At 44.4% G+C, this 25,350-nt stretch overlaps 2 protein-coding genes and 1 non-coding gene across 5 annotated transcripts in view; all 3 read left to right on the forward strand.

The window, feature by feature from the left end:
* The first annotated feature begins 249 nt into the window (after positions 1-249).
* On the forward strand, positions 250-1,903 carry RRS1 (ribosome biogenesis regulator 1 homolog). Its single transcript, XM_031441547.2, has one exon. The coding sequence runs from the start codon at positions 350-352 to the stop codon at positions 1,445-1,447; it is 1,098 nt and encodes a 365-aa protein (XP_031297407.1). The 5' UTR covers positions 250-349; the 3' UTR covers positions 1,448-1,903.
* Positions 1,904-3,393: 1,490 nt separating this feature from the next.
* Positions 3,394-25,350, forward strand: part of ADHFE1 (alcohol dehydrogenase iron containing 1) — a 30,432-nt gene continuing 8,475 nt past the window's right edge. The window contains exons 1-13 of one of the 3 annotated variants that reach the window (XM_031441542.2): positions 3,394-3,477; positions 8,159-8,196; positions 10,144-10,190; positions 11,568-11,621; positions 11,799-11,953; positions 12,100-12,296; positions 13,837-13,914; positions 15,132-15,237; positions 17,173-17,325; positions 19,069-19,167; positions 21,817-21,895; positions 22,065-22,161; positions 24,734-24,891. In XM_031441542.2, coding sequence (XP_031297402.1) covers positions 3,419-3,477; positions 8,159-8,196; positions 10,144-10,190; positions 11,568-11,621; positions 11,799-11,953; positions 12,100-12,296; positions 13,837-13,914; positions 15,132-15,237; positions 17,173-17,325; positions 19,069-19,167; positions 21,817-21,895; positions 22,065-22,161; positions 24,734-24,891 — 1,320 coding nt within the window. In that variant the 5' untranslated portion in view covers positions 3,394-3,418. Of the gene's footprint in view, positions 3,478-7,226; positions 8,056-8,158; positions 8,197-10,143; positions 10,191-11,567; positions 11,622-11,798; positions 11,954-12,099; positions 12,297-13,836; positions 13,915-15,131; positions 15,238-17,172; positions 17,326-19,068; positions 19,168-21,816; positions 21,896-22,064; positions 22,162-24,733; positions 24,892-25,350 lie in introns of those variants that run through there. The other 2 variants (XM_031441545.2, XM_064480847.1) reach the window with 2 other exon arrangements.
* TRNAV-AAC (transfer RNA valine (anticodon AAC)) lies at positions 8,685-8,759 on the forward strand. Its single transcript has one exon. It is a non-coding gene; the product is annotated as a tRNA-Val (tRNA).

Raw genomic sequence — 25,350 nt, forward strand, 5'->3', positions numbered from 1 at the left:
ACAGTGGGACCCTCACCCTGAATCTGCGGCCCCCGAAAGCTCGGGCCGCTTCCTTACGCTGCTGCATCCTGGAATTTGTAGTCGGGGCTCCTTTCCTGCTCCGCCTACACCGAGGCCGGGGCCAAAGCGGGCCGCCTCTAATCCCATCTGCTCTCCAACACCGCCCTCTGCCGGCCTCTCCTCGGGTTGCCCGCATTGTGAGCCCCTTCCGGGTGCTCCGGAAGGGAAGCTTTCTCTTCCGGGACGAGCGTCTGGGTGGCCGCACGTGGTTGTATTGCCGGGTTTGAGCTGGCGCTGGCAGAGAAGTAATTGAAAGTGTCTCCCGGAGCGAGTGAGCCGGGCCGGAGCCATGGAGGGCCAGAACGTGGAGGAGCTGCTGGCAAAGGCGGAGCGAGACGAAGCAGAGAAGCTGCAGCGCATCACGGTGCACAAGGAGCTGGAGCTCGAGTTCGACCTGGGTAACCTGCTGGCCTTGGACCGGAACCCCCCGACAGGGCTGCGGCACGCGGGACCCACGCAGGAGGCCGAGCTGCGGGCCCTGGCGCGGGACAACACGCAGCTGCTCATCAACCAGCTGTGGCAGCTGCCCACCGAGCGCGTGGAGGAGGCGCTGGTGGCGCGGCTGCCGGAGCCCACCACTCGTCTGCCGCGCGAGAAGCCGGTGCCCCGGCCGCGGCCGCTCACACGCTGGCAGCAGTTTGCGCGCCTTAAGGGCATCCGTCCCAAGAAGAAGACCAATCTGGTGTGGGATGAGGTGAGCGGCCAGTGGCGCCGCCGCTGGGGCTACCAGCGCGCCCGCGACGACACCAAGGAATGGTTGATCGAGGTGCCCGGCAGTGCTGACCCCATGGAGGACCAGTTCGCCAAGCGGATTCAGGCTAAGAAGGAACGGGTGGCTAAGAACGAGCTGAACCGGCTGCGTAACCTGGCCCGCGCACACAAGATACAGCTGCCCAGCGCGACCGGCATGCACCCCACCGGACACCAGAGTAAGGAGGAGCTGGGCCGCGCCATGCAGGTGGCCAGGGTCTCCACCGCCTCTGTGGGACGCTTCCAGGAGCGCCTGCCCAAGGAGAAGGCGCCCCGGGGCTCCGGCAAGAAGAGGAAGTTTCAGCCCCTTTTCGGGGACTTTGCTGCCGAGAAAAAGAGCCAGCTGGAAATGCTGCGAGTGATGAACAGCAAAAAGCCTCAAATGGACGTGACGAGGGCCACCAATAAGCAGATGAGGGAGGAGGACCAGGAAGAGGCGGCGAAAAGGAGGAAAATGAGTCAGAAGGGCAAGAGAAAGGGAGGCCGACAGGGTCCTGGGGGTAAGAGGAAAGGGGGCCCGCCCAGCCAGGGAGGGAAGAGGAAAGGTGGCTTGGGAGGCAAGATGAATTCCGCGCCGCCTGGCTTGGGTGGCAGGAGAAAAGGAGGGCAACACCACGGAGGAAAGAGGAGGAAGTAAATTTCACCCTTGGACCCGCTTGTAAAACCGAGAACTGTACTAAGAACTGTTACTAAGCTCTAGGTACTGTAAGGGGATGCGGAAGATGTGGCCGCTGCCTTCATTGGCTTGAGATTGAAGGGACAGGACTGCCTTCCTCTCAAGATAGTATGTAAATACTGAACTCGACACATTAATGTATTTCCCACAACCAAACTTGGGCTGGAAATTAAAGGCTGTATTTAAGGGCATAAGAATTAGGTGGAAGCTGGAGTGAGTTCTGTTTTTTAAACAACCAATTTTTTCTTTTAAACTTTGGAGTGGTGTGAGGGGGAGCTGGTCATATTTCAGAGACTTAGATTGATTTTTGCATTATTTTGGTAAACTTCTGTATCAAAGAGGGGAACAGAAAGATTACATTTGCAGAACTGTTGTAAAGGTTATTTAATAAAAGTTTGTATCTAATGTTGCTTTTAACTTTTTGGCTCTTGGTACAAATCTTAAGTAAAGCCGGTGACCTGGATATCTGGTACAGATTATTTTCATTTACTTTCTAAAAAACACGTAGCAGCTAAATTTTGTTTTCAGCGAGACCACTTTTATTAGACAAACTCATACTTGTTTGGGTATCAGATAAAATACTGGAAGTATAGTACAACTGGTGTCTCTTTCAAAAAAGATTTAATGCTTTTCAACACTGAAAACATTAATTTACTGTACATGGTGATTTGGGGCTTTGCTAAATAATGGTAATCATCTCTCATTAATCCTAATTTTTATACTTAAATTAAATCTTTATCAACACTTACGTCCCCAGTTTTTTAAAGCTTCAAGTAGGGTCTGTTTGGGGAAGAAAGAAACCCACATGATACATTTGTCAAATTGACCTGAGCTAGTTTGATTAGGAGGTGAAATGTCTACAACTATCCTGAGTCTCCTTCCCTAATTGATTTCAGTAACTCATCTTTGTTAAAATTGTCTCCTGAAGAGGGTTCATAGTACATGGAGGGGGTGAGGGTTTGCTGCTGCTATACTCTGGGGAGCCACTCTACTCTTGCTTTTCGGTCTGACAATTGATAGGAAATTAAAATTGGGAGTTCATTTTGTCTTCCTTTTTTTTCAGTATTGTCTCATTTTTATATTTTTAGAAACTGCTATGAAAGAAGATTAATTCAGATTTCATAATAGGTTACTAAAAACGCAAATGTTCATTTGTTACTGTCTGAAAATACTTTCTGATAAAGTTGAATTTTGCCATCATTGATCAGCGTTTCCATGGGACATGGGGCACTTGACGCCAGTCCCCCGGGTCCCCTTGTAACCATGGAAAGTATTAACTACTGATGAAACCATTTAATGGTATCCTGAACAACTTCATTAAAAGCCAAGCCATTCGTAAAGCATTTAACACCTTTTAAGTTGTCAACTGTCCAGGGTTGTTGTTGTTGTTGTTGTTGTTGTTGTTGTTGTTGTTATTTTGTTTGGGAATTTTTCTGCCTTTGGTTTTGTGAATTGATTTAACATTGGACACAGCACTGGCCTTGTAAAAAAAAAAAGTATCCTCGGGCTTTTTGCAAGGTTCTTGTTTACTGTTAACATAAAGTTAAATACACTGTCTTAATTTATTCTGAAAATACTCTGAAAAGGCAAAATAGCATTTTAAAGAAGTTAGAGTGGAAAAAGAATGCCCCAGTTTCTCCCTTTCCCCACGTCCCCGACATGAGTAGAGGGTTTTAAACAGAGACCTGTACTCAAAACCCTACGGAGCAGTTTCCTTCACGGCAATTTCGAAGGTGGACGGTGAGACTTTGCACCGGGTAAGTCGTAGTTTTGACCGTAGGGAAACTGTCCGGAGCCGGGGGGCCGAAGCGGGGGCGGGTGACCCCACGGAGCCGGGGGGCGGGCAAGGGCGGGGGGGGGCGGGGCGGGAGGCGGCGGCCGGGATTGGCCGGCGGCGGGGGCGGGGCCGCGAGGAGGACACCACGCGCAGCCATGGCCGCTGCCGCTCGCGCCCGGGTAGCGCACTTGCTGAGGCAACTGGAGCGCGCAGCGTGAGTGCGGGGTCGGCCGGGCGGGCGGGCAGGCAGGGGACCGGAGGGTGCCGCCGTGCCCACGCAGCCCGCGGGGAGCGACCCGCCCAGGCCCCGCGCATTCTTCCTCCGGTCACTTTCAAGATCTCGGGGACGGGGTGCCGCAGGGCGCGTCCGCTGCGCGCGAGCCGGGCCGGCGCTGTCCGTGTGCCAAGCAGCCAAGCGCTGCGCGGTGAGGCCGCTTTTACTCTGCATGTTCTCCGGTTGAGAAAACTAAGGCCCAGAGAGGAGGCTGCTTAGTCCCAGATCGAAGCAGGCAGTGGAGAGCCTGGCACAGTGACCAAAACAAATGCATGTATCCGATCAGCATATACCTATTGGCTGTACGTAATGTGACTAAAACTATTCTTGGTGCTGGGGATACAAAGACGAAGGACTGGAGCAGTTTACAGTCTAGCGGGAATTGCATGAGGGGACAGGGCAAAATGGGCCTGTGCAGAACAGAACGGACAGAGGGTGTAGAAGAGAGATGGATGTGAGAAATCACCAAGAGCTTGACCCCCCTGGCACGTACGGGAGTCACGGTATTAAAATAAACATTATGACACGTCTGACTTCCCCTCCAAAAATGCCAGGTACGTAGTAGCTGCCTGTTAAATGCCTGTTGAATGTGCAGGTGCACAAGTCGGCCTGGGAAAACATGGGGGTGGGGGGTGGGAATGTACTACAAGGTGAAGCTAAAGAGGGAGAAAGGAGGGAGACTAGACAGGAATTTTAGGCAAAAAGGAAAAGCAGCACCAGAGGCAAAAGTCGCAGTTCCAGGATCTAAAAGTAGTTAAAGTCTGGACTTACCTTCACATGAGAAGGTGAAGATAGAAGACAGATGGTGAAAGGCCATGAATTAGAAAACAGCTAACATTTACCATGCACTTACCATGTGCCAGGCACTGTCCTACACACTTTACATGTTCTAATCCTTACAACAACCCTATGCAATACTGTATTATCATCATATTACAGGTAAAGAAATAAAGTCATGGAGAAAAATAATTTGCCCAGTGTCATACACTAAGCAAATGGCACATCCATCATTTGAACTCAGATACTCCGGCTTCATAGTCCTTGTTATACTAAGGAAATTTTAATTGTGTCCTATAGATATTCGAAAGCTATTGAAGCAGTAGTCCTCACTGTGAAACACATACTTTAAGATGCCTCGTGGGAAAAAGAATGCCTTGGCCAATTAAGGAGGGAGAGAGGTCAGAGATGGGATAGGGAAGAAGCTTGAGAGAAGGCAGTTGATTCTGCAGTTCAGCAGAGAGGTCTAAACAGGAAGATTAAAGTAGAAGTCATCAGCATAGAGGGTCTTCAGGGCCATGGGACCAGGTGAGATCACTAAGGGAGTGAGCGCGGAGGGAAGAGACGCATCCACAGGCTGAACACTGGGACCCGCCAGCATTTAGAGTCAAGAGCATGAAAAGAAAGCCAGTGCAGTAAGAAGAAAACCAGAGAGTTGTCTCCTGAAAACCAAGGGAAGAAAGTATTTCCAGGGAGGAGGGAGTGAACGGGAGGATGCCACTGACAGGTCTGAACTGAGACCTGAGTGGTGTATTAGTACTGGGTGGAGGTTATGAGTGACCGTGTAAGTTTCAGTGGAGTCACAGGACAAAGCTCATTGGAAAAGGTTCTGGAGAGGATGAGAGAAGAGAAATTAGAGAGAGCAGGTGTAGTCAGCTGGAGGGAAGGAGAGGCGTGGGGGCGGCAGTGGGAGAGGGAAGAGGGACAAGAGAAAGTTGTTGCTGGATTGTTTGTTGATATAACCTGGGGGAAATAACATTTTCATGCTGATGAAGATCTTTGGGGAGGGAATTTTGAAGAGGCACGAGAGAAAAGGAAGAAGTGTTGTTAGTGATGTTTGGAGGAGCTGAGCAAGGCTGAGGTTTAGTGCACAAGGGAGAGGTTTGGCCTTTGCCAAGAGCATGGCCAGGTTATCAGTGACACTAGGAGGGAAGCCAGAATAAACGAGCCAGAGCCAGAGCCAGAAGTGGGTAGATGAGAGGCTTGCACTAACCATGGTTTGCTCTGCTTCTCGGGGGGAGCACAAGAAGCCTGTCAGTGGTTTCCGACCATCCTAAGAAGGTGGGGGAGCCCACAGCACATTCTCCCGGCCCCAGGTCAGGCTCTGAGTCTTGGCACACCAGAAAAAGAGGGAAGGTCAAGGGATTTTAAATGTCTACATTTGTTCATTTACTCATTCATTCATTTAGTATTAAAGATTTATTTTGTGCCTGCCTGGCACTATGCCAGCCACTGCCAATAAAGTTGGGAAAAAGGACAGATCTTGCTTTGTTGTCACAAAATTTATAATCCAGAGGCGGATAGAAACAGAGCACCAGCAATACAGTGTGATCACAGTTTTAATGTGGAGGGAGACTTGGGTACAATGGACTACAGAGAAAGGGTGTCCCCCAGGGCCTCGGGCCTTGGGGAGGACTGCCCAGAGGAAATGACATCTGACTGACATGAGAAAGAACACTAGTTCCCTGGGAGAAGAGAGGGGAAAGTATGTTCCAAGAAGAGGAAATAACAAGGACAAAGTTCTGGAGGCAAGAGAGAGAGTTTGTGGCCCATGCAATGAAAAGAACAAAGTTGATTTTCTAGGAGCTCAACATCAGAGATGGAGCAGGAAGAGGGCCAAGCTGGAGAAGTGAGCAGGGCCAGGGAAACAGGGCCAAGTCTGAATTTTTATGGGGAGCCATCGAAGTACTTCCAAACTAGCAAGTGACATCACTGGAAATATGCCCCTGACCACAGTGTGGGGGAAAGAGGTGGCAAAGGTGGAGCCGAGAGAAGTCAATTAAGAACTCCATAGTAATCCACAGAACCAGATTGGGGCATTGATGCATCGTCGACTATGAAGGGTGATGGAGGGTCAGAATGACTGACAGCAGCCCAGGACAGAACCCAACATTTAAGGAATGGGCAGAGTGGAAAAGGAGCTGGAGAAAGAACAATCAGAGGACACCCAGGGGAGTAGGGAGTCTTGGGAGCCAGAAGAGTGTTTCACCTACCCAAGGAGAGGGTGCCCAGTTCAGTGCTGTGAGAGCAAGGCGCTAGGAGGTCTGGGAAGAGAGGGGACAGCTGGAGAGCAGGGACTTGTAGAGACAGGTGCCAGATTTCAGGGGGTAAAAGAATGTGTGGGAGGCAAGGAAATGGAGTCAGCAGATGGAGGCCAGGAGGAGAAAACTAGAAGGTGGGCAAATGGGAGGGGACAGGAGGTTGTGAGTTTTAAGCATGAAAGTCTTGTTTAAATATGATGACAAGGATCAAGTAGGGGGAGGCTAGGACAGATGGAGGTCCCAGGAAGGCAAGAGTGGGTGGGATTCAAACCACAAATAAGTATAAATGATGGACTAAGGTAGCAAGAGCTTGAAAAATATAAGAAGAGAAGGGGTGATGAGTGGAAGGAAGTGTGTGCCCCCATGGCCCTTCATTGGAAAGCTTCGAGTTTGGATTTATCCCTCCCTTTGGGTCTCTTTTCTTGTCCTTGGAGGGCTGGGAAAGACCTCGAAAGTAATGCCTTGTTAAGAACGGCGCCGGGGCCTCGCCTACTTTTTCCCTGCAGAAGCTACGGGTGCTCAGGCCCTCCGGGATGCTCCCGGGAACTCTTCCACGCGGCGTTTCCAGCCGTGCCCACGAGATGGCAGCCTCGACTCACGGTGGCGCTCACACCGGCCCGCGCCGGTTTTGACTTAATTCACCATTTTTGAGATCTTGACCATCATTGAGTTAACGCCCTTCCTTCCTTCCTTCCTTCCTTCCTTCTCCCTTTTCCCTCTCAGATGTTTTCATTCCAGATTTGAAGGCAGGGCTGGGGAGTGAGGGGGTGGTGTGCACGCACGTACCTACTGGACCCCACTACGACAGGGTCCCCAGAGCAATAGAGAGAAACGTAAACCTATTGCGAGGCTCCAAGGGACAGCGAGCCGCAGAAAGAGAAGCCGGAGAAGGGACTGTTTAATAAATAGGAGGACGCCAGGACAGGGAAGGGATGCAGAAGCCAAGGGAGGGACCGTCTAGAAACAGGAGGACGTGGAAAATCTGAAGATATGGATGTGATGGCAATTCAGGCGGCTGGTGAGGGCGGACACCGAGGGTGGGGCTGCGGAGGGGACACGGCGGAGCCGAGGAAGGACGGGGGCGCGAGGCAGTGACCTGGCAAGCCCGCTGAGGGCTTCCGGAGCACCCGGCCCAGAGCCCGTTTGAAGAAAAGCCAAACACCCTGAAGACAATCGGAAACTACAAGGAAAGTTCCAGGAGAAAGGGGTGAGGGGGATGAGATGCGAGTAGTTAACATTGGGTCAAAGCCCCAAGCCTAGTAAGAGCTGAGTCCCCATCAAACTTACTTGCAGCCCCAGAGTGCTTATCTCAGCTCCCCGCAGGCATCGACTATTGATTGCTTAAGTGTAAAAGAATGAGCCTACAACGCTGGAGAGCCTCTGAGTCAACTTAGTGTCCATGGTGATTTCTGGCTTTTTCTATGGTGCAGTGTTTACCAGTAGCTACTACTTTGGTAGCATCTTAAGACTAGGATGCAATGTGAGTTCCTTTAAGGTTTCTTATCGTTTGGTGTTCTGGTTTCACAATACATTTTTTTCTTTCTTTCTTTCTTATTTTTTTTTCCCCTCTTTGTTTTCCCTAGATGCCAATGCCCAGGTCATTCTCATACTTACTCCCAAGGTAATAATACATTTTGTGTTTAGCCACAATTTCAGTTCCCACTGTTGCCAGTAAATTTGGGCAAAGTGTAAAGCAAGAAAATCAAGGCATGTGAGAGGAAGATGGATGAAAATAGTTGCCTTTTTACTTGAAATTGGTAATATGTAGTTCTAATTATATTATGTATAATTATATGTATTATACCATATTTATATTATGTATAATTATGAATCTGTTACTGATTATGTGTTTGGCTCAAATGTATATTTAATGCTATTTATAATGCCTTTCTATTTTAAATAGAATTACTTACCAAAGCTAAAAATGGTGATACGAATAGGATTTTAGGATTGTCTGAATTCAAACAGAATTAATCAAGATGAGATCTCTGGAAAGTCCTAGTACATCTCAGAAAAGAAGCTAAAGAACAATGTGGTTCCCAGAAGGAAAAAAATTTGCTTGTATCAATTTTTAAAACAACATTCTATTTCTTAATAATTATAAATAAGGGGGTGTGTATAGCTCAGTGGTAGAGCACAGGCTTAACATGCATGAGGTCCTGGGTTCAATCCCCAGTACCTCCATGAATAAAATATGTATTTTTAAATGACAAAGTTTTCAGTTCCTACAAATGTCTTAATCCTTACCAACTCTATTGTCCACAGAGCAGCAGGAAGCTCACTGTAGCTTCAGCATGTCCTCAGAATGTCACATGAATTATACTGACACAAAAACTGATTTCACCTCTTAGGAGAAAAGGTCAAATCTAAACAGAGCAGTAAGGGATGGAAAGGAGGGACCTGCACAGACAGGATCCTAAGCAGAAACCCATAAAGAAGCCTGCTGGGGAGCAGAACAGATAGAATAACTAACTGAGGACTTTTTCCTGCCCAGAGAGTGACTCATCCATCAGGACCAGCCAGGGGACTTCCTGGTCCTTGACAGCCATCACTAAGCAGAAGCTTGCCCTGCCTCTTAGGCCCTCAGGGACACGTGCAGAATTTTGTCTTCAGCGGATTTTCTGCAATTCTTAATTGGTTTCAACAAAGATACATAATTTTCCTATTTGGGGCAATAAAATTCATCATTTAGAGACATAATCTCAGTGTTTTCCAGTATCCAATTTATGTCTTTTCCTAAACTTTAGTAACAGGAGTAATAGATTATTTCTTTAAAGCCTATAGATATCAAAGAAATTCAAATTATGATTAAGGATACTTCTACTGAAGGTAGATTTTTGTCTGATAGTTGTGATCTCTTCTTCTTTAAAAAAAAAAAAAAAAGGTCGTGAAAATTGTTCTGTAGACTTTTTTCAATCTTATGACTGACCAAGACTGATAAAAATAAGTGGATGAAAACAAAGATAAAATCCATTAAGTACAGCCTTCTTGTGTTGTCCCAATATGACAAATCATTTCTGCCATAACTAAACCTGATACTTTGCAAAGAAATGTCAGTTTATAAAAATTTGTATTAAATTACCCAAAGAAAACTAATTAGTTGATATGTAAGCTTGAGAAATATAAATATCTTACTGTGATAATTAACCTCCATGGAAAAAAATCTTAATTTAAACAAATTATCACAGTTGCTATAAGAAGTGTAAGCAGGACTGTAATTTATGAGTTTACTAATAGCTCTTCTCTAACAATAACTGAACTCAAGTCTAGATTTTTTTCTAGTGGGTTTTTACACATCATGTTTTCAAAAGTATAGTTTAATTTCAACGGCGAAAAGGTTTTAAGTAACTATTTTCACACAATCTGCATCAAGTTAGCATTACATTCTCTTAAAATGCAGGTTTTAATTTTAATCTGGTAGGCAACAAGGAAACCTGAAAAATGTATTTCAGGTAAGGCTTCAAGGGAAATATTTATGTTCACTGCTGAAATACCAGTTTACTCTCAAATAACAATATTTTTGCTTTGTTTTTGAGGTCTACTCTGATGCTTATTTTTACATTTCCAGCTCCTGGACTTTCACCTTCTGGGAAAACAACAGATTATGCCTTTGAGGTAGGTTGACTCAATTCATTCTTTGTTTTACGAATGACTTGAAAAAGTACAACCAGAGTATTTTGCTAATGCATTATTATCTCATTTGAAATCTGCTACTAATTGATGTTCCCTAGTCTCAGTATTTGATCAGCACCTGTTAAACAAAGTACCTTGTTAGGATTTAATAGGTTGTTAAGATAATAGTACCTAATAGAATAATGGAATGTAAATTTTCTGGTATGTTATCAGTAATGAGAAATGTCTAGAATCCTGTCCTCTATTAAAATAAAGCCAATAAGCCATTAAAATTGGGCAAATTCCCAGTTCTACAAACTCTACAATTTATAAGTTGTGTGATATATCTTCTTTAGTTTTATAATTATAACAATCCCCAAAGGCGTCCAAGAAATCTGTTGAAGCCAGTATAAGGGAACAATTAATTCTGATGAATTTTTATCATAGTGTAATTACATAACCATTTGCTTAAATCCCCGTCTCCTTCTAGTTCAAGAGTCATAAATTAAAATGTGACCAGAAGCCTGAGTTAATCATTCTAGGAGCAGTCCAAGTGAGGGCAGTGCTGAGTTCACTGCGAGCACAGGCCTATGTGAAGGGTGCAGCCTGTACCGAGCCCCACGTGGCTGCTGCCACTTCAGAACACAGGCTCTGTGCTGCCCAATTATGCAAGAGAGAGAAATCCAGATGGTCACGCTGGCTTTTTTTTTTATTTGGATAATAAGAGTTATTATCCAAACCAAAGAAAAAAAAAGGAAGAAAAGAAACTTAAACATAACATGGACCAAGCAAAACTTGTCTTCAGGCCAAAAGCAACCCAACATCCATCAGTGTAAAAGCTCTCTCTCAGCTGTAAACTTTATGAGGCCATGTTTCTCTTGTTGATAGTTGTATTACCAGAGCTTCGCACAGTGCCTGGTACATAGCAGACACTCAGTAGTGTAGGTTGGACAGGAGGATGGATGGATGGTTGAATGGATGGATGCATACCTACATGCAAGGGTGGCTGGATAGATGAACATTTGGATGAGTGAATGAAGGGGGAAAAAATAAAAATAAAGAATAAATTCCAACAACAATTAAATTGGAAAATAAGAAGATATTTGAAAGTTAATTTGGATGTGGAGGCAAGAAGAGACAGGCATTTCAAGCCGAGAGAACAATTGAGAGATTATGATGTATTGGGGAAAATTCCAGTGTGACTGGAACCAGCATTTGCTTAAAGAAGTATGATGAGTGTGAGGCCAGATGGTGGTGACGTGAAGGCCATGCTGGGGAATATGCACTTCGTTTTCTAGACAATGGGAACTATTTTGAGGGTTTTATAAATGAAATGACCAACTCTAAACACCCCTCACCTAAATCTTTTTTTGTTTTCAGATGGCTGTTTCAAATATTAGATACGGAGCGGGAGTTACAAAGGAAGTGGGCATGGCAAGTGTTTAAGATTTCTACAGGCTTCTACTATAAATGTTACATATATTTAAAAACAAGCACAAATGGACAACAGTTGAGTCCTTTGTTTTGGACTCAATGTTAAGTTTGCCAGAAGTGTCTATGACATTTTTAGCGCAATCAAACCCAACTTATAAACTCTTTTTGTTATTGTAGGACCTACAGAACATGGGTGCTAAAAACGTTTGTCTGATGACAGACAAGAACCTGTCCCAGCTCCCTCCTGTGAAGACAGTTATGGATTCCCTCGTGAAGAATGGCATCAACTTTAAGCTGTATGATAGTGTGAGGGTGGAACCAACCGACAGAAGGTATTCTTTTATTGCTGTTCTTTACTTCAAGTGGAAACCAAAACATTTCACGGTTGCTTAAAACTTGCCCCAGGCCTTATTGAATGGCGTGGCAATTTAATCCTGAAAAACCTGACATTAACGGCTTTTCTTTTCCCTTTTCCAAGCTTCATGGAAGCTGTTGAATTTGCCAAAAAGGGAGCTTTTGATGCCTACGTTGCTGTGGGTGGTGGCTCCACCATGGACACCTGTAAAGCCGCTAACCTGTATGCATCCAGCCCGCACTCCGATTTCCTAGATTATGTCAACGCCCCCATTGGGAAGGGAAAGCCTGTGACTGTGCCTCTTAGGCCTCTGATTGCAGGTAAAGACTTTTGGATCTCTCTGTTTCATTTTGCAGTGGGCAAAGGCCTTAGGAAAATGCATGCCAGTTATTTTAGGGTGTACGTTTGCAAAGCTTTCTGAGTTCTTCATTTCAGTATAATGCCTTATTTAGAGATCAGAAGAGATAGCAGATCACTCATGTTTAAAATCCTGATCTTCATTATTGCACAGACAGAGACACTTTGGGTCACTGGTAGGAAAGTTTGCAGAGGTTACCGTTTACATTTATTAGGTCCCTCTGTCAGCAGGTTTGTCTTCTGAGCCCCTCTCTGTTTTGTCCCATTTTGCCAGAAGTTTAAGAGGAACATTCGCTATGATTTTTCTGGTGCCGACTCAACCCTTTCTTCCTCATAATGGCTCTTCAGCTGACCTGGGGCTTTGTCTCTGCCCAGGGACATGTGGCTAGCATGGCCTCCTCACTCTGGGTGACATCTGCTCTGTGGCCGCCCAGGGCACAGACACGCAAATCCAAGCCAGGGCAGCTCGTCTCTTCCGCACTGACCCTGGGATCTTTCGGTCTTTTCTTCCCTCCCATTTCATGGCTGTCAGCATATTACTGTTTAAAGCCTTATAGCTAAAATGCACTAACTGAAAAATATCAGTTTAAAGTCTTGTCCTCTCTTTCCTTCCCGCTCCTGCCCCCACTGTGAATGGGCCTTGTGCTGGGACAGGAGTAAGTGGATGGGAGATGAACTGCTTTGACATGAATGAGTAATCAGCAGGGAGCAGCATAATTGATGTCTGGCAAATGGGACCCTCTGGTGAAACCGTGTCAGCATCACACAGAGGGGTGATTAGTAAAGTTTAGAAACTTGACAGAACCACAAAACCGCAGAGCCCAGCAAAGGCAAGGCGTTACTGTGATTGCTGCCAAGAGGGAATAAAGATGTCTTTTAGAGACGGCGAATGTGAGTTTTCTTACCAGAGATGCCGAGAGGACTGCGTTTGAATACCCAGCTGCAGCTGCTTAAGTTCTGGCGCTGGAGGAACCCAAGGCTCCCAGAGCTCCTCCTGTTAATACAGAAGTAGACATCACACATGCATGTTAAACACATATGTGTAATACAGATAACGGGTGTCATACATACATGTTAAGTATCCATGCATGTTAGTGCTGCTACGGACTTTACATACATGGTAACACAGATACAGACCTCCATACACATCAAGCACACATACATGTTAGGTATATATGCATGTTAATGTAGCTAGGGACATCATACATGCTAAACATGCATGTGTATTAATGCAGCCACTACCATCACGCACACACATTAGACATGGATGCCAGCACATTAAATGCAGACACAGGCATCAGACCTGGTACACACATGTTAATGCAGACACAGCCATACACGTTAAGCATACATGCATGTTAATACAAACACAGACATCAGGTGAGCAAATGGGGCAGCAAAGCTTTCTGCTCTAACTCTGCTCCTTATTTCCTGAGGCTGATTAAGAATCTCCACTGACCTTTATTTAGATGCTTTGCTAAAATTAATATTTTTTTGTTCAAGTCCCAACTACCTCAGGAACGGGGAGTGAAACTACCGGAGTTGCCATTTTTGACTACGAACACTTGAAAGTAAAAACTGGTAAGAACTCTGTCCATAATTTTTTTTTTAATTCTCTCTCTTACCATTCAACTCCACCCTCTTTTCTTTAATCCTAATGTTTAAAATTCAGTGAGTTACAGAGTTAAGGAAAGGGTAGACACACTTTCTTTTCCCAAATACATACAAAAATATAAAGCAGTCCAATATACTTCTTTTCAAGAATTACCTACAAAAGCAAACTGAAATGCCATGAATCTTGATTGGCCATTTTTCTGCCTGGGTCAGTGACTGTATATCAATGATGAACGGTTAGTCCCTTTCTCAGACATCTTGTTAACATTTTAACTCAATTTTATTGAAATGAGTTTTTATACAATAAAGTGCATACACATTGAGAGTCTGGTTTGATGAGTTTTGACAGATACACACACCCATGTACCCACCACCCCAATCAAGATACAGAACATTCCCACAGCTCCAGAACGTTCCCTCATGGCCCTTCCCAGTCAACCCCTCCAGCCCCATTCGCAAGGAAGCACTATTCTGCTTTCTCCCTTCTTTGTCATCTTTACTCCATCTTCTTGTGTGACTCTCAGCTATGGTGAGAAACATCCCTCCTCTTGAGTCTCCTTCTTCCAGGCCTTTGTAGCACAATAAATTGACACCAAACTGCACATTCATAGTAACTTCTCTTTTTAAATTAAATTACTTGACCCTTTGACATTGTTAAAGATGATAAAAATAGTAACCAACACTTAAATTCTCCCTTACATTTTTTTAGAGACTTTCCCATCATGTTATCCATTATGATCCTTACAACAGCTCTGGTAGGGATGGAGGCCCTGTGTTCTAGTCTAATCTCAGAACCCAGAAAGGCTCAGAGACACGCAGTAAGTCACAGAGCAAGGACCCAGACCAGTGGTGTGCTAGTAAACCAGATCTCTGGACTTTAGTGAGTAAATAAGCCCTGATTTGTAGCATTTGTGTGGGGTAAATACTCCACCATAGTCAGTGACATCACTCCACCTGGAACTGGGAAGAGACAGGCTCCTGTAAACTGCAAGAACCCAGGTTCTTGAAAAACCCAGGTCTCTGACTCCAGATCTCTTTCCACTGCTCCTTGCTGCCTCCCTACATGAGAATGAATCTTATCTCATATTTTTACTTTTTTAGGATAATTTGTTACCCTAAAGTTATTTAATTTTTGACAAAACTGTACCCATACCTCTAGCCTCTGTTGAAAATCCCTGTCTTAGGTATTGCCTCGCGAGCCATCAAACCCACACTGGGCCTGATTGATCCTCTGCACACCCTGCACATGCCCGAGCGGGTGGTCGCCAACAGCGGCTTCGATGTGCTTTGGTAGGTACCACTGCCATCTGGAGGGCTTTTTCAGCACCCAGGCCGATGGACAGTATCTTACTGCTGAATGCACTTGCTAGTCAGTCATGATTAGCACTGCACAGCAACCCCAGCTTTGGTTGTCATTATCCCCATTGCTGGATGAAAATGCTGAAGCTGTCGGGGTGAGGTGAGGTCCTGGGTGAGCCACAGACCTGCTGTTCAGGATGGACCGGCCCAGCCACAGCTGCGCCCACAGAGATGTCGTGAGGAGCAGTGGAAGCTGGCATGCAGCGTCTCAGTCCCACACCCCTGCCTCTACTGCCCTCACCAGGGAACGCTCAGGGCTGCAGCCACACGAAGAGGGCAGGGGAGGGAGCCAGCCCTTCCTGAGCTGGATAGGCTCACTGCATAATAAATATATAATAGACCAAAGCAAAGTGAATGACTCACAGACCCAAAGACTTTGCTGTCAGTGACGGAGGAGTGGGCTCAGAAGAAAGGAGAGTGATAGCAGTGGCCCCGCCAAGGACTGACCACGGGAGAGAACACCTTGCCTGAGGAGCCTGGCCTGAGGCCCAGTGGTCTGCTCTGAAGATGGACACACCCACATATCAAACCTTAGAAGCAGTTCCCCTTGTTAGGGCTCTGGGGTCCTTCTGATCATAAATTGGCATCCAGTGGACTTGCCAATGGGGAGAAGAGATGCAGTCTAGAAGACTCAGGTGTCTGTCCCCCTCAGCGGTTTTATTTCTGGTTGTTAATCAATATCATCAGATTTCCAGGTTTTACACAGATTCTTTGTGTTCAGCTCGGTGACTCTGCCCCTGAAAGACAAATCTGCTCTTGGGCCCAGAATCAAGATGCACAGCAGGACAGAGCTTCAACTCTGCACCTCGGAGAACTCATCACCACCCCGTACGCCCCACGTGGACACCTCCTTCTTGCCTTGCCCAGGTTTCCTGTTTAGAACACAAACCCATAGCTTTCGTCCACCAACTAATTCTTGAAGTTGTAATGCTTTGTTCAAAAGGTGTTATCTGCTTCTTATATGTAAAAGAGAGTAAATTCTCCTTTCTAAGACTGATAACTGTATCTCATCCACAAAATAGTTCATGTTATATTGTGTTCCCAGTGAATCGTTCATCTAGATGGTTGTGTTTATCCTCACTTCCTGCAGTTGAATAGCTAGAATTCATGGCAGGCCAGCAGGTGGAGGAAAGTCTGAAGCTTCTTGAAATAGCCCACCTTGAAATTAGGGCATGTAAGAAAAAATAATTAAATTTTTTTTCAGACTAAGAATTAATAATAATGGTGAATAGTAAGTCTTACAAAATGCTGGTACCACGCTAAGTACGTTACATATGTCAACTTCATTTTCACAGCAGCACCATGAAGATGACTATTAGTTACCCGCATCTTAGAATCACAGGGAGGATGGTGGCTCCCCCCTAGACCCGCAGTGAGAAGGTCTGGTGCCAGAATTTACAGCTGGGGGGCGAACCCCTGCACTGTCCTCTTATAGGAGGTTAGTGTAACTGTGACCCTTCTTGGATGGGTAATACAGTGTTTGATCAATGCAAGGTATAAAATGGTAAATATGCTTTACAAGGAAGTCATTGTTTAGATTCAGTGCTTTTCTTCATGACTTAAATGTTTAAAAACTCAATATCATAAAGATGCATTGGCACTACAAAGGGACCGTATGTAACTTCATGCATAATGGTCAAAAATGCTGTAGTGCTGTTAACACCAACTTCACTGTGTTAATTTCTGTAATAAGCGATAATTGTCATGGACAAGAGGTGGATTCCTGGAACGTATTGTGATTATCAGTGCTACACAGCATATCCACAGTGGAGTGAGTCCAAGTTTTCTGAGACAGTTTGTGATCTGAATGGAGGGAAGGAGGAATAGAATGCTTTCAACTTGTGTGTTTTAAATATTCTTTGTTAGCCATGCCCTGGAGTCCTACACTGCCCTCCCCTACCACATGCGGAGCCCCTGCCCTTCAAATCCCATCACTCGGCCGGCCTACCAAGGCAGCAACCCAATCAGTGACATTTGGGCAGTCCACGCGCTGCAGATCGTTGCCAAGTATCTGAAGAGGTACGTCACCCAGAGGGGACAGAAACAGAACAGAAAAACCACTTTTTGCCCTTGTGTAAAATGTGGCACACTACATCCTAAAATGTCCTGAGCCTGTTCACCTACAAAATCAGTCACTGTACATAGAGAAGCACCAGAGACCAGCAGCCTCTGGAGGGAGCCCTGTGGGGACAGATGAAAGTCGGATCCTTCGATCTGAAAAGGTAAAAGCCACGAGAGACAACATAAGAGCACCTAATCTATGAAGGATGCAGGTAGAAGGTTTAGTCTTCAAAGCCTCAAAACCAAAGCTAGGGCACAGGGAGATGTCCTCTGAGGTATGGCTACCAAGGGCAGAAATGAGAACTACGGGACAGATGTTGGCCGTTCCCATCAGGCTCTGTCCAGAGGCACTCGGGATCCACCCGTGAGCAAATGGACATCAACTAAATTTAAGACATAAATGTGTAGAGTTGTCTGTCCCTAAAAGGTTTTGAAAGATTCATGCATGACATAGCCACAAGAGGCGCCTGAGAGAGCAAAGACAGAACTAGAGATGAAAGCTGAACCCTGAGACATTAAGACTGATGCAGAGTGGAAGTCATACGGGAGGGAGGGAAGGAACATGGCGGGTTAGGCTATATGTGCACACGGTGCCGGCCCGAAGCAGGAAGCTGCCCTGGGAAGGGCAGCTTGGACCACACTTTGTAGTAGCGCTGCAGGGGGCTCGGAACCACCTCAGGCTCGCAGAGCCCATCAGGGAACACTTGACTGGGTAGAAGCGGATATAGATAATGGTCAGCCAGTGTGTTTGACGGGCAAAGAAGGCAGAGCAGCCATGGAAGGTGAGGGGCAAATGGACAGAGGAAAGGCTGAAGCTTTATCATCTGCTATTTCATCTGGCTGGATAAGGAACTAATGCTGGGTTTTGGAAAAACACACAAACGCCTACCTATTCCAGATGAAAAGAGGGAAAAGGCTGTGGCACTTTTATTACATAGCAGGAACCCTTAGTCCAGGCAGAATCACAAAGAAACAAGTGAGCAGTGGCTCTCTTGGCCATCTTAGGCATCCTCCTTGGGGCAGGGTTTCCAAGCGGACGGTGAGCTGGAGGGCTGAGCTGTATCTGAAAGGGGCCTTTGAGAATTTGCTTTTCTGAAGTGGCATTAGGGTCCGACTGAGCAAGCTCGTCCTATAATAACATCCAACTTCCAAAGTAATAAATATAAAATAACATGTGCAGTTTCCACGGATACCAAGAGAGGTCTCCAGTGGGTCCAGCTTGAGGAGGTGTCACATTAAGAAAGATGGCTGGGCGGCTCATTTGGCCTGCAGGTAGCCCCAGGCGACAGGGACTCACTTCCACGAATCAGTCTGGGCCCTGTGCATTCTGTGTGTTTACTCTAAGTCCACTCCCAGCCGTAGTCAAGGTCATTGACAAATGAAAAAGAAGAATGAGTCTCGGGGCACTTTTCTAGAGCAGCTTTCACAGTCCAAGGGTCAGTGCTTTCTTCCCCTGGCACTTTTATCACATGAGCAGCCTGACAGCGTATTTATTATGCCTTTGCTCAAACCGTTGATGAGAAAATATGTTTCCCTTTGGATTTTGTCTAGAAGACAAGGTGCCATTGGAATAACTTGCCTAATTTTTCTTCCTGTTGAGTAGCATTTCTTTTTTTCCAGATCTTTCCCTAAGGCGGCTCTTTATTCAGTAGGAAATGCCAGTGCTGATGTGTTATTGTTAGGTATTTATGTCATCCACAGGGCTGTCAGAAATCCTGATGATCTTGAAGCAAGGTCTAATATGCACTTGGCAAGTGCTTTTGCTGGCATTGGCTTTGGAAATGCTGGTGTTCATCTGTGGTGAGCCAACTTGAGATTTTTATTACTTCACCTAAGCTTAAATTTTTAAAATGTGTATATTTTGGGACATGTGGTAAGATTTAAATATGCTACAGAAAGAAGAAATTTAACTTTTGGTCCCAGAACATTTTCCTAATTCAGATCCAGTTTATTGGGTCATAGATTTTTTTTTCTTTTTGGTAACCAGTTTATTGAGATATTATTCACATACTATATATCATTCACCCATTTAAAATTTACAATTCAATGGGTTTTCATATATTCGCAGAGTTGTGCTACCATGACCACAATAAATTTAGAACATTTTATCATCCTAAAAAGAAATTCCATACCCCTTAGCTGTCACCCACCAATCCTCCTATACCCTAGAGTCTTAAACAACTACCAATCTATTTTTTGTCTCTTTGGATTTGCCTATTCCAGACATTTCACATAAATGGAATCATATAAGATGTGATTTTTTGGGGGGGTCTGATTTCTTTAGCTTAGCATAATGCTTCATGGTTCATCCATGCATGATCAGTACTTCTTCCCTTTTTATTGCCAAGTAACATTCTATTGCATGGATATACCACATTTTATTTATTCATTCACCAGATAATGGACATTTCGGTTGTTTCAACTTTTTTGGCTATTACGAATAATGCTGCTATGAATAATCATGTATAAGTTTTTGTGTAGACATATGTCTTCATTTCTATTGAGTATATACCTAGGAGTGGAATGGCTGGGTCATATGGTAACTCTTATGTTTAAATTCTGAGGAACTGCCAGGCTGTTTTCCACAGTGGCTGCACAACTGTACATTCCTACCAACAGTGGATGAGGGTTTTGATTTTTCCACATCCTCACCATGTGTCATGGATTTTTAAAACCTCAAACAGAATTTTTTTCTCCCAATCTCTCAAAAAGAGGGGGGTTGGAATATTTGTCAATAGCCCAGAATTAATCTGTTCGAGCAGAACTTTATTGGTATGTTGCTTCAAAACTGAAAACTAGTGAGCCCAAAGAATTAAGACTTGGTCTTTGCTAGGGCGAGTACAATGAAATGGTCACCTTCAAGCTCTGCTGCTGACAGGAGCACAGACAGGCACCACCTTTCTAATAGGCAACTGAGCAAAATCTCCCCAGAGCTTGGAAAATGTTTATACCCTTTGACCCACTGATTTTACTTCTAGGAATATAGCCTAATTAAACAATCATGATATGACCAAAGAATTTCCTTATAAGGATATCACCTAAATGTTATTTATAATTGAAAAATTTAAGAACAACCTAAATTCCCAACAGTTTGGGAGTGGTTAGCTAAAGTGCAATACTCAAAGAATAAAATAAGTCCATTAAAAGTAATGTTCTAGAAGAATGGAAAATGTTTATAAAGAATATTAAGTAATACAAGCAATGTTTAAAACTGAATGCACAATATGATCATCAGTTAAAGATACGCATAAGAAGCCTAGAAGGAAATATTCTATAATGTTTATCTTGAGGAAATAGGATTATATATCATTTTTCTTTTCTATAAAGAATATATATAACATTAAAAGAAATCAAACTAAAATATTGGATATCATTAGAAAGGTACTTTGAAAGCTACATGAACGCTTTCACGTCATGAAAGCACACTGGAAAAAAAAAGAAGAGAAAGCCCACTGAGCAATAACTTTCTGAATACTGTGGAGCCAAAAAAGGTAAAGCACTTTCCTAAGTATCCAACAACAACTCAGGGAACCAATGGCTTCTGATCTGGCTCGAGAAAGATGACACACACCAGGCATCTTTTTTGGATACGTTAATCATACAGTCCACCAAAATACTTCATCTTTCTATGAAATGTAAATCTTTTAGAAAATAAAAAACAAAGTCATCCAATAACCCACATGAATAGACTTAATAGACCATTTTATTATTATAAAGTATTTCATTTCAATATATTAATTGTAAACATATTAACTTCTCACAATGTGTATCCTCTGGGTCATCTAGTAAACTGTTATATTGTCCTGTGTGTTCACTAAGAACTTTAGAGGATATAAAGAGTTTTCCCATTAAAACAAACCAAAAAAAAAAAAACCCCACAAATAAAAAACAATGTGCCTTTTCTTGCAGGCTGGAATAATCATGTATGATTCACCTCCCATTAGTACGTAGCATTTAAAAGGACGTATCAATCATTGGCAAGACAGATCACTGGCAGATCTAGCTTGCAGTATGTCTTGGCTCATAAAACACCCACCGATAGCTTCAGTTTGTGAAGGAACACACTGCGAAGGCAGTGCAGAGCAAGATAGAAAATGCATACCCTGAAGTTTATTATAGAAACTTTAAGGTGAATTCTTGATTTCTTCAAGGTAATGAGGTTAACCAGTCTACTTGGGGAGCAACTTCTGCATCAATATTTTTTAAAGGCATACAATTCTGTGAGCATTTGAATTTGAACATCTTGGAGGTTTTGTCCATGAATACACCAGATACCAATTGAGTAATAATATATCCTCATAGGAATCAAGGAAAACAGAATGTCTAACTTTGTGGGTTAATAATATTGTCAGGAGACTGTGAAGGGGTCTCCCACAGGAGTATCTTTGTGCTGTTAACTTGGATTTCTGGTATCTGTATGTCAACATAAGGAATTTCTTTCTTTCCTAGCCATGGAATGTCTTACCCAATTTCGGGCTTAGTGAAGAAATATAAAGCCAAGGACTACAAAGTGGATCACCCACTGGTGGTAAAGTCATAATAAATTCTTTAATTAAGTCTTAGATTCCTTGCAGTTGCCATACATGTATTTGTCAATTCTTGATTGCTGGGACTACAGGGTGAATATTTAATATTTAGAATACGCGGGTGGAAGACCAGCTTTGCCCTATCAGTCACCATGTTTTGTTTCTCTCCAGCCTCATGGCCTTTCTGTGGTACTCACCTCCCCGGCGGTGTTCACATTCACAGCACAGATGTCTCCTGAGCGGCACCTGGAGATGGCAGAAATACTGGGTATGAACCATCACTCGTAAGTCTGTGATCCACATACGTGGAGCATTTCCTAGGATTGCTTCTGAAGGTAAACCATAAAGGATAATTCCAAAAAATATTGCTTTGAGATAATTTAATAATAAAATGTCAGTGACCTGCCCAAATTCCTACCTAGCACTAAAATTCTTTAATTTTATGTTTCTAAGAGTCTATTAACAGTGAAATGGAACCAAATATTGCTTAAGTTTATAGTAATAATATTTCCACTATTTTTATCCCCAAGGAAAGTGAAACTGTTTATATACCATTAATATTATAAGTGATTTTTGCTTTGGTTAATAGGAAATAAAATGAATCTAAATCAGGAAGTAACAGTCAATTCCCAATTATAGAGAAATTAAAAAACTAGAAACTATAAAAAGATCCCCAAAGAAGAATTCGTTTGCTGTTCTGTAGAATAAATAATGTCTATAATAAGATACTCACAGTGTCTTTTGAATCTTACAAGAAATACAATTTTATCTAGGATCACTTCCATGCTATGTAAAATATTGGTATTCTTCTAATACAAGAGCTCTTTTAAGGAAACTTAAGTGTTTGACTAACTTTTAAAACATCTAGTCCCCTACTTGCGTTTAGGGAGGAAAGGGAAAAGCTAAAAAGAAAACTGCATTCTGCTCTTCTAGCAGCAGCATTTGGAGAGATTATTTGCAAGACGGTGGGAACGACCACAGACATCCTTCCCGAGGGGCCGCTGCACCCCCACTTCTCACACTCGGGAGTGTTCCTGAAAGAAGCCCTGGGCTCGGGTTCCCAGCACGTGCTGCCGGAAACACAGTGCCGACTTTTCCGAGGACCTTGTGTCCCTTTCCCCTTTCAGACCGGGGCCGCTGCTGAGCCCTGTGTTGGGATCCAGGTCCTGTGTAACTACGCAAACAGTGTAAATAGGCAGGAGCCCAAATAGTAGGCTAGAGGTAGGGTAAGTGGGGAAATCTGGGAGAACCTAAACCTGACATTCCAGGCCACCCACAGAATCACTAAGAAAGCGAGTCCTCTGTTAGACAAAGCCCAGGCCAGACGGACCCCCGGTTCCTTCTCCTTGCATAGGAAATTCTGGTCCTATTTAGCCATTCAGTGTTTTGATTCCCTATGTAATCCTGGATTTTTCTTAGCTTTAGGCCAATGTATTCTCTTTCCTATCCTCTCTTTTTCTCTAAAACACTTCATAGGAAAGCCTGGAGGTTTTGACAGTGTGTCTTATGGCAGCAATCCCGGGAACATAAAACCCTCGTACACCCCACCGTGTGTCTCCTCACCACTTAACCCATATTCGAGCCGCTGCCGTGTAACACGGGCTGCTCTTGTCAGGCGAGGTTCACCTTCTGCCCAGCTGCCTTCGCAGCTACCTCTGTATCTGGTTCTACTTATGCCTTTTCCTGGATTAATTACACAGTTCTCTCTGTTGCAGAACAGAAAGGTTAGGACTGACTTCAGAATGATGAAGTCGGTATGGAGGTGAACTGAGCATTCCAGTCTCTTTTTGACCCATACAGAGAAAGTGGACTTGAGCTACGGTCATGAGCCATTTTGGATAATAGGTCAAAAATGTGCCAGTCCATTTACAGAGTGTTTCACTTCCTAGCAATGAATGTGTCCAATCAGAATGGATGGAGGCAGGAGTGCTAAGGGTTTGGAATCAGTTCCTTTCCTCTGGGAACTTTTCACTGCCACTCAGAGGGCAGAGGCCCCTGGCTCCTCCAAGTTGATGCCTCTATGATTTCGTGTATTAATTAGTAATTATGTCCAAATTCTGCCCTTACAAATCGCCCACCCTTGGCAACCCTCTCCCTTGTTCACAATATCATTATTATCTACATGTTAAATACTGCTTTCTGAGAGTCTCCATATTCTTAACTCTGCCTGACAGGTTCTGTAAAATATATTTAAAGGAACCTGCCCTTTGGCAACAGAGTACAAAAAAAAAGTTTTATAGCTACAGAGAGGAAATATTTCCTTCCCTGGCCACACCTACACATTTCTCTCATTTTCCTCCTTTTTGGCAGTTAACGTTTTTGCACTTCTGTAGGTCCTTGTCTCACAAGGTGTTTGCAAAGGGTTTGTCTTCGTTTCCTAAGATGTTGCTGTGAGGAAGGGCACTGAACATGGAGACCTCTAGATGTCAGCAAATTCCAAGCCTTGAAAGTTACGTAAGCTGTGCTTCCTCCCACGGATGCTCATTCCTCCTCATCCAAACACCAGCCATCTTTCTTGGTCCCCTTCCTGTGCCTCTGTTCCTGGCTTTGTTTCTCTTCTTCCCACCACACACGGGGCGAGCAGCCCATTGGAAATGTGAGAGCCAAGTCAGGCCCCCAGCTGACTTCTCTGTGGAGGTTCTTGGGGCTCCGGGCTGGCCTGGCCCATCTGTCTCCTGCAAGGCTGACCTCTGGGCCTGCCTCCACGTGGAGGCCCAGTGGTGCCTTGTCCTCCAGTGAGGGAGCCGGCAGAGGTTACGTATTCAGCTGTCTTGTGACTGAATCACACGCAGCGCCAGCTTCCTCCTCTCTGTCGACAGTCAGTGCTTTGTGTCTTCCAGGGGCTGACACCCGCACTGCCAGGATCCCAGATGCCGGGCCCATTCTGGCAGACACACTGAGGAAATTCTTATTCGATCTGGATGTTGACGATGGCTTAGCTGCCATTGGTTACTCCAAGGCTGATATCCCCGCGTTAGTGAAAGGAACGCTGCCCCAGGTAAGAGATGCGGCTCATCCTCACTCCCCTGTAGGGAGCACACAGCTATGGGAGAGAGACAGTCCATGTGGAGCATCTTAGGAGAGGAGATGAAAACCTCAGGGCCCTCCAGAAGCTCTGAGGTCTCCACACCAGGCAGCAGCTCTCCCTTTCCCCAGTGGGAGGGCACCAAGGCCCCCTCACCTTTATATTCTTCCATTAAACTGTGGCATGTGTGACACTTTGTCGCTGTAACAAAAGGATCCTTTATAAAACTTTAAGGCAGAAACAACTAAATTTATCTTGAGTATAGCAGAATTTCACTTTTCTCCATTTCTGCTCTTTTAAGAGAACTCTATAAAGCTATGTAAAGCTATTCCAAAAAGGCCACTATTATTATTTTCCATTATAAAAAGTTACACTTTCTACTATTTTTTTAAAGAATAGACATGGCCTTTAAATTTTATTATTACCTTTTTA

This window comes from Camelus dromedarius, chromosome 30 (genome assembly GCF_036321535.1).
Source record: "Camelus dromedarius isolate mCamDro1 chromosome 30, mCamDro1.pat, whole genome shotgun sequence".
Taxonomy (NCBI): Eukaryota; Metazoa; Chordata; class Mammalia; order Artiodactyla; family Camelidae; genus Camelus; species Camelus dromedarius.